Source organism: Periophthalmus magnuspinnatus, chromosome 7 (assembly GCF_009829125.3).
Source record: "Periophthalmus magnuspinnatus isolate fPerMag1 chromosome 7, fPerMag1.2.pri, whole genome shotgun sequence".
NCBI lineage: Eukaryota > Metazoa > Chordata > Actinopteri > Gobiiformes > Gobiidae > Periophthalmus > Periophthalmus magnuspinnatus.
Genome location: NC_047132.1, coordinates 23,459,175 through 23,472,503, shown reverse-complemented (window position 1 = coordinate 23,472,503; position 13,329 = coordinate 23,459,175). Strand labels below are relative to the sequence as shown.

Below are 13,329 nucleotides of genomic sequence, written 5' to 3'. Positions count from 1 at the left end.
GGAGTCAGGAGATGTTAGAAAATGTTTGGGCTTAGAGAACATAAGCATTACTTGACCTTTGCTGTGAAAATGGCAAATGTAAGATGTCCTACTACGCAATCTGCAGATATATATAGTGCATGTTATTCCAGAAATGTTGAACCATCACTCTCTTTTATTCTCTCTCTCTCTCTCTCTCGCTCTCTGCCTCTCTCCGTTTCTCTCTCTCTTCTAACTTGGCATATTATTTGTCTATTCTTCTAAACAAATCTTATCAATTCCTGTTTTAAATGAATTAATTTTAAATCTATGTTTCCCTGAGTGATAAAACCTCCTTTATTCCTTGATTCCAGTTTTATAATATATATTGTGTGTTGCAGGGCGGGCATTGCTTCGGTTAAATGGTGAGAAGTTGGAAAGAATGGGGATAGTTCAAGAGACCCTCAGACAGGAAGTCCTACAACAAGTCCTACAACTGCAAGTGCGAGAAGAAGTCCGCAACCTCCAACTCCTTAGCAGAAGTGAGTGAAAATGTGTTAACATGTGTTTCAATGCTCGCAAGTTGGTTTAAAACCTAAAAGGACTCTCTCTGATCTGAATCGTCACTACCTAAATCCCAGTGCCTGCAGTGGTGGTGCAGCCTCTGTAGCTTGGTGAGTGAATTCTGGAGGTTCTGAGCTTTCACAAGAGACATGGCCTGTCCATATACAGAGAATGAGAAAAATCTGTGTCGTCTATCTGCAGGTTGAGACCGTGGCAGGTTTAGTTGGGGTTGCAGTACAGTTTTTAAAACTGTCAAAGCGCAGGCTACAGTTCCTTTAAAGCATTGTCAGTACTAATGAAATCTTAACTAAAGGTCAACATTTGCAATACTAGATATACATTTGCTCTATACAAATAATCAGTTAATTAATTGTTTTCTTGTGGGGACCAGACAACATAAAGAAAAAAGCAAAACAACACTAAAGAGCAGAATGTAAGTCTAAATTGAGTGTGTCTGGCCCGAGCTGCCCGCTGTGACAGACGTGGGCTGGAACACTCAGGTGCACTTATTTGTGTGGGGTTGTATAGGGCTGTATTGATGTGAACTGTTGATTTGTGGCCCCTGCCTCTGAATGATGCCTTCTCTAAACACTTTTACGGTCGACCATCAATACAGCAGTGCTGTTCATCACAACTGACCTACATTCAGTCAACTACACTATTTGTTCAGGAGTCCTTTAACAGAATACTAAAATATTTTCTAAAGTAGAAAATAGAATGATTTAACAAACACAATAAAAAAAATAAGTCTTTTGTGAAATAAGAATGCATTCAAACCTGTTTGATCCTGCTTTCAAGTGTAAATTCAGGGTTTGAGTGTTCGTGGGAGTTCGTCCAACCAGTCCACATGTGCTTTGTGGCTCTGGAGAAGGCATTTGACCGTGTCCCTTTGGTCAGTGCTCTTTGAGTATGGGGTTCGGGGTCCTTTGCTAAGGGCCGTGTTCACATTGCCAGCAGTAATTCAGACCCATTCCAAGTGCATGTTGGACTCCACCAGGGTTTCTTTTTGTAACCCTGTTCATTGTTTTTATGGACAGAATTTCTAGACACAGTCAGGGGCCAGAGGAGGTCCAGTCTGGGGACCACAGGGTCCCATCTGCTGTTTGCAGATAGTGTTGTCCTGATGGCTTCATCAAACCAGAAACTGTAACATGCAATAGGACGATTTGCAGCCAAGTCTGAATCGGCTGGGATGAGCTCCTCCAAATCCATAATTCTTGACCAGAAAAAGGTGGCTTTCCCTCTCCAGGTGGGTGGAGAGTTCTTGCTTCAAGTGGAGGAGTTCAAGTATCTCAGGGTCTTGTTCACGAGGGAGGGAAGGATGAGTTAAAAGGCAAAACTCTCAATTTACTGGTCAAGTTACCTTCCTACCCTCACCTATGGTCATGAGCTTTGGGTAATGACTGACTCGCAGATACAAGCAGTCAAAATGACTTTCCTCCACAGATAGTGTTAGGAACTCAGTCACATGTGAGGAGCTCAGAGTAGAGCCGTTGCTCCTCGGACATCTGGCCTGTATACCTCCTGATGCCTCCCTGGAAGGAGGCCCAGGGGAGACCCAGGACACGCTGGAGGGACTGTGTCTCTCGGCTGGCCTGTGAACGCCACCAGAGGAGCTGGAGGAAGTTGAGCCCAGTTTAAATCTGATGTAGACTTGGTTTGGTCCTGTTCTAGTCTTGAATTAGCCCTGCTCTACTTCAGGTTTAGCTCCATGTTTACTCCCAATTTTTATGTTAGTGTGAACACACCCTAACCACAAATTTTACTCAGCTTACTATTATTATTACTACTATTTTATAGTAATTGTGCTGGTAAATACTACTCCTGCTATTCATGGGTTTTAACTTCCTTTTCATTGGCAACATATTGAGGACTTTTAACCATTTATATTATATAATATATTGCTTTACATTGTTAATTGTTATGCCAACGGTCCTAACGTTTTAGCATTCTTAAACCCATGAAGAGCTACTACCACTATGAGCATTAGTATTAGCATTACTATCTCTACTAAAGCACCTTATTACTATAACTGCTACTACTCGTTTGCTACAAATGTAAAAGATCATCTACTTGATTGAAAAAGTTTTTTAAAAAGTTAACAATTACTCTTTAACTTTTAATAATACAATCTGGTCATCAAATCCACTTTTTCTTAATATCCGGAGTTCAAAGTACTGCACGGACATTTCACAAAACAGTTATCTTAAAACCATATGAACGAGTCGTTCTCCGAGTGATTCTCTGTGACACAAGGGCCCTGAAGATGATTGTGAGCTCGGCCGATGATGGTTTTTTTTCCTCCGTGTTTCTTGATGGACCGAGAGCTCTTCAATCACAGCTCACATTCACACAGAAAATGAAGTGGTTTTCTCTGCAGTCAGACTGATTAATACTCAGAGAAATGTGATTGATAGAAATTGTACAAACAACTTCAATTTTCATCTGTTCTCACCCACCTTTTGGACATCTGTCACAGTTCAAAGATTGTGAAAACATAGGGGTGTAGTTATAATTTGGTGAAATACATGTACTTTAAATTAGTATATTAAAAAATACTATGACTTTGAACTATTATAAGTAGAAGAGTAAAGGTTTCCAGCATAATTACTACAGTTATGTAAAACTTCTGACAATAAATTCATTCCACATTTGTCACCTTCACTTTTTACTGAAAAACTCTATGAATGCAAATGTCTAAAACCAATCTGTTGTGCCTGTTCATTTATTTATCCTTTTTTGCTAGAGGTAATCAATTTACCAGATTACGGCATTAGTAATAACAATGACATTCGGCTAATCAGGTGTTTTGCGTGAGATTAACCTGGAATGAACCACAAGTTGGAACAAAATTGAGCGGTGGGGAAAAATAATTAAATTGCTGTAGGACACTTCTATTAAAAGTGCAATGCAAATGTAATTTACCAGTCGAGCAAGCGCAGACTTTAGTGCGATGAGGGCAGGTTAATTTGCTGGCCCCATCTCACAGCTGAGGTTCACAGGGTTGGAGGGGAAGTGGAGGTGACAATGAAATGTGAAGTGAAGGCCAGACCAGAGAAAGAGCTATGCACTGGACACACTCAAAATGTAGTGCATGACTCCTATTGGGCAGCTGTCAAAAAAAACAAAAAACACTGTGTAATTCTTTATAATAACTACACTTGTCTTAGTAAATCATGAGCAAAGACTTAAATCATAATGAGTAACTAGTTTAATAAGAATGATGACGAGTTTAAATGTCCTATTCTGTATTACGCAGACTCATGTCAGCTTTAAGCCATGTTGTTTCCTCCTCAAAAACATACCCAGAGTTGTTTTGTTTCATGTTTGTTTTGTATGGAGTTTAAAAACACAGTAGAGCACTTCCTGTATCCTGTACCACATGCCATCACAAGGTGGAACAGAGTGTCTTCTGTTTGAGAGAAGAACTTAGCCTGAATATGTAGGATTTGTGTGTTAAACATGTGTGAATTAAGCTAAAACACAACTCTAGGAATGTTTTTGAGGAAACAACATTGTAACATAGATCAGAAAATAGCATAATATGGGCCCTTTAATAACTACTTACTATTAACCAAAACCTAGCCTTTTAAGTAATTATTAAGCCCAAATGATTTTCCGTTCATTATTTGTCTATTATCAATTAAGTGTTTTCAGATTTTCAGTTTTCATTTTTGATAATATGCTGGTAGCTTGTTTATTATAGTAGTCCATTCATTCATTCATAGATTGTTCATTTTCTCTTTACCTTACACACAGCATGCATCATTATCATGCCGTACATCTTGTCCTCCATCCAGACTTGTACTTAACACTTGTATTCTGTTGAGTGACTCTCCCGATACACAAAATCTAAGTGTGCTCAGTCTCCGTGTTGGCTGTTAAAAATGATTTATCTCCCAAAGATCAGACAAAAATTAAATATCGATTTCCCAGTAGCTTTTCAGAAGAGGGTGAAAATACACATCAAGGATTCTGATCTTAGAGATGTTGGAGCGATTTGACATGTCAGGCTTTCTCAAATGTTCATTCAAACTTCTAAGGCAGCAATCGTCAAACTGTCCCCACTGTTTATTACAGTATAAGTTATGAAATGAATAAACAATTTCATTGTTTGTGGATTGTGTTGCGCTCAAATCAAATGAACCAGGAAGTACGAACACATAAGTCCCGTGCTCAGGGCTATGCGCTGGCTTCCTGTAGCTCGAAGAACAGACTTTAAAGCAGCTTTGCTTGTGTACAAGTCTCTCCATGGCCTAGCAGTAAAGTACATCTCCGACATATTAGTGCCATATGAACTATCTCGCACTCTTGAGAACTTCAGGGACGAGCCTTTTGCTGGTGCCCAGAGTCAGGACTAAACATGGGGAATCAGCGTTTTAGTTTTATGCAGCTAGAACCTGGGACAGTCTTCCTGAAGATGTGAGACAGGCCTCTACTTTGACAATATTTAAATCCAGGTTCAAAACCATTCTGTTTAGCTGTGCATATAACTGAAAGGTTTTTATTCTGCACTCTTCTGTTTTAATGTTAATTTCATAATGATTATTTGTGATTATTTATGTTTGGATTTGTGTGATTTTAATGTCCCTCTTATTCTGTAAAGCACTTCGAATGACTTTGTGCACCAATTGGGCTATACAAATAAACTTGCCTTGTCTTGCCTCTAAAAAAGCTCCATTACCCCAATATTCCTACTACTCTTATCCAGTTTCCTGGCTGCTATTCTGCCTATTGCCTTATGATAGCAAAATCTCTGTATCATACTTATAAGTAACTTAAAGGACCCATTTTACACTATTTTCTGATTTTTTATAATGTTTCCTCATCACAAACATACCTGGAGTTGTGTTTTGTTCCACACATGTTTAACACACAAATCCTGCATATTTAGGCTGTGTTGTCTCTACCTTCTCACCACTTTGTGATGTCATGTACTAATACAGGAAGTGCTCCACTGTGTTTTTAAGCACCATACAACTTCACTAGAATCATTTGGATTATGTTAGATGTGGAATTGCCCATTTCGCCTGAACAGGTAGTTTTTAACTTGAAAACTATCACTGCATGACATCACAATGTGGAACAGAGCATTTTAAGCTTTGGAGATGTAGATAGACTAATCATAAATGGTTACTCAAACATGTGTGAATGAAAGCAAACTCAACTCAGGTATCTTTTTGATGAGGTAACAACATTATAACATGGCATAAAGCGCAGAAGAATACATTTTGTGTAATATATCACCTTTAACTTAAGTCAGTCCTTAATAGAATACTGAAGACTAAGCAAGAGAATACATCATTACATCTTTACATCAACAAAATATATAATGTTTTCTGGATGTTTGGCAGTGAAGAAAAACAGACAGATTTCTGATCAAGTGCGATAATAGTGACTCAAAAAGAGGTAATGGAGGATAGCGGAGAGAGAGGGAGGACTTGGCGTCTATAGGGCAGTATACTGTATTGTGCTCTGTAATGCTAATGTGTCTGGGACCGAGCCAGTTGCTCCGAGCTCCTAATAACATTTCACACTCAGCGCAGAATCACATTAGTTTTGTTTCAGACAGATTGTATAAAATTGTCTTCTTCACACAAAAAAATGAAATTCACTTAAAACATCTGTTACAGAGAGAATGAGACCAGACTGCACATTATCTTCATGCTTTTATTTATCAGTGTTTTTTGAGTGATTTTTGTTAAGCCCAAACAAAATGAGTGTAGAATAAAAACCTTTCAGTCATATGCACAGCTAAACAGAACCGTTTTGAGCCTGTATTTAAAAATTGTCAAAGTAGAGGTCTGTCTCACATCTTCAGGAAGACTGTTCCAGGTTTTAGCTGCATAAAACTGAAACGCTGATTCCCCATGTTTAGTCCTGACTCTGGGCACCAGCAGGAGGCCGGTCCCTGAAGTCCTCAGAGTGCGAGATGGTTCATATGGCACATATTCACATGTCGGAGATGTACTTTGGTGCTAGGCCATGGAGAGACTAGAGCTGCTTTAAAGTCTATTCTCTGAGCAATATTGAAACTAAACATTATGCCACTGACAGCAAATTTAAAGCACAAAAACTATTCTAAATGTCCAATATTGTTAAAAATTATGAGCTGTAGTAATAGTAGACAACAGTAACACTTTAGGACTTAGTTTGCATCTGTATTGAGTCATAGAAGTTATAAATTCAATCTTTTACAGCTCAAATCTCATCATATAGCCAAAAAAATAACCAAATATTTCCAAGTAATACAAAGAAAATATGCACATAATAAGTATTGACCCCCTCGATATAGTCATATAGTTATTGTGACAGGCTTAGTTTTCACATACAGATTACACACACACAAACATATTCAGTGACTTGTCAATGTTGCTACTTTAAATTTGTAATTCTTTACACAATAACTAAAATATACTTTAGCAAGTACTTTATTTATACAATATTTTAGAAACTTTATTAACCAATTAAATCAACAATCATTTTGTATAATCAATGAAAAAAGCTTACTGTAGTAGAGTGGTAACGGTCGTAGTTATTTCCCTGTATTCCAAATGCTATCATTAAACTTATAGAGTGCCCTTTTACTCAAGGGACGACAGCACAGGCCCAAGGAGAGAATAAAGCATATTGTGTGTATCGTGAGGAATAATTTTGACTTTATTGTAGCGTTCTAGTGTAAGGAAACCAAAGCCAAATTTCTTCTGGTTGTTTATTTTCTGAACACAAGGGCTACTGTTGACCATAATCCATGACAGAACAAGAGCAAAACAACAGCAGTCTCAACTCACTAGAGCCAGTCTCCAAAACAGACCAGTATCTGATGAATAGAACCTTCACATCAACTTACTGGCATAGCAACAAAATGCAAATACAACAAGCAGTTACATTAACAACAACACACAAACCGACAACAAAATATGTCAACTCTGAGCTAAACACAAAATATCAGATCATTACAATATCAGCTAAAAAAGTGTGGTTGTCATTGCTTATCAAACCTCTTAATGTTAGCTAATATATGCATGAAATACAGGCAGACTTATGTCAAGCCTGCATCTTCATGTCATTATCTCGATCTCTATTTGAAAGAACAGATGCGACCAGGTGGTTTCCCTGACAGCCAGTCACCAAGCACACCACTACCAGGCTGTTGGCATTTTAGCTTTAAACCCACATCTCCCCATAGAAAAAGCACCAGCTGTCTCTAAACTCGACAGATTTAAAATGACATAGGACAACCTGCATGAAGGTGGGGCACGTGAGCAGAGGGCCGATTGATATGAGGCTTGTACATTATGTGAGTAGTGATTCTCTCTAGTGTTTTCCCCTATGGAGCGGTGCAGACGAGAATGAGAATGAGGCAACCTGCTTTTATGTCATGCTTGCTATGTATTTTATATTATAACTTGGTGCATTTGACTGCTAAAGAGACAGCCCCATGGTAACACTCAGGGTCTAAACTAAGATGTCCACTTCCCAACAGAAATGATCATCTTTTTGTGCTCAATGTTTTAAGTCATGTACCTTGGTACCTAGTTACTTCTAATTACTACTGAGAGCGGATGGGAGCAAACAAACACATCTTTTGATGAAATATAGATGTGTTCTGAAGGAAGAAAGGAGTGACTTTATAAAGATATAGCGGCATCCACAGGCAGAAGTGTACACCCCCCACCGGGCCCTCATTCTCAGAGCTGTCCAGATGTTTCTGTTTCAGTCTCAAGTCACTGTAGGCTTTAGGCTAAAGAAGACAACATCCTTTCAATCAACACAGTCTGCAATATGCTTACTACACTGCAAAACTATATCTCATAAAACAAACAAAAACAGAGGTAGTAACTTATATAGTAACCTAAATTAATTTTGTCTCACCGGATACATTTACTCATTTAACACATGGGATGCAAGCACTATTTTTTACCTTGTCAGGGGTGTAACAGTACGTTTTATATATTGATAGATGAACTGTCTCCCACACTCACATTTATTCTTTTTCTGTTTTTCTGCAGCCTCTTTTGGAAACTTCTCATAGCTGTGCTTAGCAGTCCTGTCCTCATCCACATCACAACATAGATCTATGGGAGCCCGAAGACACTCAGGAGCGCGGGAGACTGGACCAGGGTTAGGACTACACCCCGACCAGTCCAGAGGATTCTCATTCACCTCAAACTCTTTTCAGACTCAGAGGCTGTAATAGGTCAACAACTATAACTAAGTCCTTTGTTAACTTTTGTTTGTTTTTGTCTGGTTGTCTTGATATCTATAGTAAATACATTCTCCAGTGCAGTCGCATTTACACAGTATCATTTTTTCAGATATGGAAGAACTCAACATCTAAATTAAGCTTCTTTTAGCAATGAACTTCAAATATCGACTGGTACTTTCTAGTTACTTACAGTGCTAATTAGGGGGTAATTCCTGAACCAATAAATCCTACTTAGGAAGTAGCCTATAGATCAGTAATAAGTGTTTTTACAAATTGAAAATTCTCATCAAACTGGATGCAGTAGACTTTGACTGGTTCTATTGGCCTAATTAAACCCAATATACCCGATATATAACCCAATATACACTGTAAATCTGTAAAGACTGTAACTGTAGATTTTAGAGAGATATTCAAAATGAATGACTATACTTGATGTAGCAATAGCTCTTATGTAAAAGGCTAAACTTGGTATTTTATACTCTAATTCTATGGTAGAATGGGTTAGTGACATAAGTAAATGGAAGCACAGTGCTATGTTCAATCAGATTTGTCAATTAATGCATGTCATATTTATAACAAAACATGCTGCTTTAATATTTTTTTCTATTTTTTTTAATGTTTAGCCTAAATTAGACTTTCAGGGGGAACCCCTGACCCAAGACACAGTATACTTGTAGAAGTAGAAACACACCATAATAAACTTTATAACGGGCACATTTCATCCTGTATTTGGCTGAAGATCTGTAGAGGTTGATAGCCTCACAATACATTGCATATGGCACATTTGTATTTGGGAAGGGTATACTTTTATTCAAACCAGCCTCTGCTGTATTTTTCCGTCTTTCTGTCCCCTGTGACACACTGTGATTTCAAATGCGTGGATCCACAAAGCATGACAGCTCCAGAGACAGAATCTGGCACAGACAGGATGTTTGATGTAACTGTAGGCAGCAGACAGCTCAGTGAGGGCCATTAGGACACAAAAATATAAATAAGCAGCAAAACATCCCTTTTGTCATGATTCTGTTGAAGTACTGTGAGTAAAGAGTTTTACCTGGGAGAAAAGTCACTGCACAGTCTTGGATTACTTAATGTTTTTGTATATTTGACAAAAAGTATCTGGTTGTCAGATGAGTGTTGGACTGTTTAAAAATAATGGACAATGTGAATTCAAGTTTTCTTTGTAAATATTAAAATGTATGAAAATGAAATTTATGAGCTATGCTACTTGTCACAGACACATACTGACATTTCACACGTTTTAATATGAGAACATTGGCCTCTGTGACCAGGCCCAGGATAAAGTGGAAGGAATTTGATGGATGGCTGCTATTAGTGTGTGTTACATGGTGAGAAGAAGCCATTTTACTTTTTAAAACATTTGAGGGGGTCAGAGTGGTACCACATATGTGCAACACCTTAAACCAATGCGCCACACAGAAACAAGCTAATAATAAGTCAAAACAGTATGTAGCCACCATGCCCTGTAATCTGCTCAAATCAGGTTTTATTTTTCTATTGTTCAGATCCTCAAATCCAGTTATACATATCAATAATACAAACAGATCTTCCACTTAGTCTACACAGTCCACTATTTTATTAACATGTTTTGTAGACAAAAGCAACAGCATAAATAACAAAAAGTTAAAATACAAAACATAGTCCAACAAAGTCCTACTCATGGAAATCTCTAAAACAGTTCTTTCTCTTGCTGAGGCACAAGTGAACGTTGCACTTTACACATTTACTGACAGTTAGGCCCTTGCAGTTGGGCCGTTTGCAGCGCTGTCGTACTGTCTCCATCACAGGCCAGTGCCCCACAGAGTCAGAGCGCACCTCCTGTGTCGGGATAGCCTTAGTGGCACCTCGCTGTTTCTTCTTTTCAAACTCTTTCTCTATTTCAGAATAAGGTTGACCACTTCTCTTCCTAGACAGATCCTTCCCTTGCAGACACAGCGCCTGTGCTATTGACGTTCTAAAATCAAGGAAGTCTTTCTGCATCTTTTTTGGAACATTAAGAAAATCACAGTCACGTTGATATAGGAGCCAACTGTTCACAATGACCATATTAATGAAATAAAAAAATAACTTATGATAGAACTTCCTGGACTTGATCTGAATTGGAAAGTTGGAAATAAGTGCTTCAAGACTATTAACACCACCTTTAAACTGGTTATAGATGCTGATTATGCTTGGGCATTTAACTGAGATAGTCTTTTTTAACTTCCTGTCCCATCTTTCCACTTGACAAACTGGCTGGGCACTGGCAAATGTGCTGGCAACTATCAGTCCTCTGTGGTTAAACCATTTGACAGCTCTGATTTCGACACTTTCAATAACAACCTTCTTCTCCTCGAAAGACCCTCGTCCATTCTTCTTCATGACGCCATCCTTGCTGAAACTGCAGCCAGGCAGCCGATTTTGCTTCATTGCCCCAAGGGCTGGTATCCCCTTATTTGCCAGTACAACAAGTAAATCCAAAGAAGAAAAGCATGAGTCGAAAAACAGTAAGTGGTTGGCAGAACTAGGAATGACTTGTGCAAACTTAAGCACAACATTTCCTCCCACTCCCCTGTCCGGTTCCCCAGGGAGAGGCTCAGAGTACCCTGTAAATATGTCAAAAGAATGCACCAGGCCATTTGTGTCACAAAGCACAAAGATTTTGTATCCCCATTTGTATAGTTTATTGGAAAAATATTGCTTTAGATTAGTTTTTCCTTTGAAAGGCACTATAAGCTCATGAACAGACAACATTTGGTTTTGTGGGAGAACATGAAATTTTGTGAGGAGTAAATTGATAAATGGACGGATTTTATAAAGCTTATCATTGTTGGATGCCAGGTTGCTGTTGTCATTAAAATGAATAAATTCCTTGATTTCTTCCCATCTGCCTCTGGACATGATATCAGCCACCTGTGCCACACGGCATTCGGCGGACCAGTAGAGCCGGGACCGTGGTAACTGTATGACACTCATGTACAAAAGTGTCCCAAGAAACTGCTCCAATTCATTTTGATCCAGATTAAGAGCACTGTGTTTTTGCTGAAAATAAAAAAGATTACTTTGTTGTACAATAAGCTCCAAAACATCATTATGAAAAAAGTATCTGAAGTACTGAATGGGCTGCTTGATTTCTTCAACATGAGACCGAGCCCCTCCCCAAACTGGGAAGTCTTTAGTAGAGTTCTGTTGTGGCACAGTTTCCCACTGAATCTCTCTTGTCCCAGTAGTGGCACTGGGGCTTGTAGGCGCAGTGCAGTCTTCATCAGTACTTTCATCTTCACACAAAAGATTACGTTCAAAGTCTCCATCACAGTCCTCACTGTCACTGAGACCACTGTCGTCACTCTCTAGAGGCGGGATCCAGGCCGATACATCGCAGGCTGATGGTCTGTTCATTTGTAGTACCTAAGTAAAACACATGGCATAATTAAAATATAAATAACCCACATATAAAGAGCATGTTTTATATCAAAATAAGAAACAAACCATTACAAGGCATTAGGTTTGATCTTTGTATTTTGCAATTTCAATAAAGTGGCTCAGTAATCAACATTCCAGACATATGAACTTGTGCGTTTTGCTGTATGCATAAAATAATGACTTACTGAATGATAAGCCAATCAGGTGGGCCGCAGAATCACGTGCACAATCGTCTTCCACAATGGCGGCCACTTCGGCTTTAGTGGCTACTTCTGTGGAATGTAAACAGCACACTTTTAAAGAGGAAAGGCAGGAAACAAAGGAGATAAATCATCACCGTTGAATTACAGTGCACATGGCTACACAAGATGTACTGGAATAGAAATAAAAGAAGAAACAGAAGTGTAGTGAACATGAACATATTTTGTGATTCTCGTGGAGGAGGGTGTGAAACAGCAAACCGAAGGTCAGAACCTGTTTGGGTCTTTCTTTAGCTCTAGTCCCTACAGTTTTATCTAAGTAGAGCAGAACCTACCTCCAATGTCGATAATTGTCCAAAGTTAGACGGCAAACACTCTTGCTGTGGTCCGCGGAGCACTACAGCTTCCTCACCACACTACACGACCGCTAGATGGTGTCAAAGACCTTGAGGATCATTGGTTTGCAACAAACTGCAACAGTAGTAGGTTGTACCAATCAATGAGAGGTATCCCTGCAGATTTGGAGCCTTGCAAGGGCCTGTTATTCAAGGCGCGCTGTGCAGCTTTTCTGATGGAGGCTTCACCATTCACTTGTCTACGCGGTGATTTTATTGCTTTGCCTGAAATGCACTTTATGGCATGTAACTTATCTTTCTTGCAGGGTTGTCTCTCCACAGATGTCGCACATGTAACTTGACCTACTTGTCTCCATGGAACTACATCATTTTAATGTCATACTGTGGAACATTCCAGGCAAAGCAATGACATCTCAGTGGAGACAAGCAGGTGGCAGACCCTCCAACAGAATAAAATAAAGACAATGCACCCTTACTTACACACACATTGTTTATGCATTGTCTTCCTTTTAAGTTACGGTTGTCCTGGGCTTTGGCTGTTTCTTTAAACAGTGTGAAAGGTTTTAAAAAACACTTGACAAAGGCAGTGGCTACTTTGGATTCATCACACATGTGTGGT

At 38.9% G+C, this 13,329-nt stretch overlaps 2 protein-coding genes across 2 annotated transcripts in view; one reads left to right on the top strand and one right to left on the bottom strand.

Moving 5' to 3' along the window:
• samd10b (sterile alpha motif domain containing 10b) overlaps positions 1–9,933 on the top strand; it is a 57,044-nt gene extending 47,111 nt beyond the window's left edge. The window contains exons 4-5 of the mRNA XM_033969794.2: positions 360–500; positions 8,535–9,933. Of these exons, the coding sequence (XP_033825685.1) occupies positions 360–500; positions 8,535–8,557 (164 nt within the window). The 3' untranslated portion in view covers positions 8,558–9,933. The remainder of the gene's footprint in view (positions 1–359; positions 501–8,534) is intronic.
• A 284-nt stretch (positions 9,934–10,217) lies between these two features.
• On the bottom strand, positions 10,218–12,782 carry LOC129456377 (piggyBac transposable element-derived protein 3-like). The gene is made up of 3 exons (XM_055222910.1): positions 12,690–12,782; positions 12,340–12,426; positions 10,218–12,139 (listed from the first exon to the last, which is right to left on the bottom strand). The coding sequence occupies exon 3, from the start codon at positions 12,128–12,130 to the stop codon at positions 10,406–10,408; it is 1,725 nt and encodes a 574-aa protein (XP_055078885.1). The 5' UTR covers positions 12,131–12,139; positions 12,340–12,426; positions 12,690–12,782; the 3' UTR covers positions 10,218–10,405.
• Between the last annotated feature and the right edge of the window lie 547 nt (positions 12,783–13,329).

Excerpts from the sequence above, each read along its gene's own strand:
- LOC129456377 (XM_055222910.1), bottom strand. The coding sequence starts at position 12,130 with ATGAACAGACCATCAGCCTGCGATGTATCGGCCTGGATCCCGCCTCTA.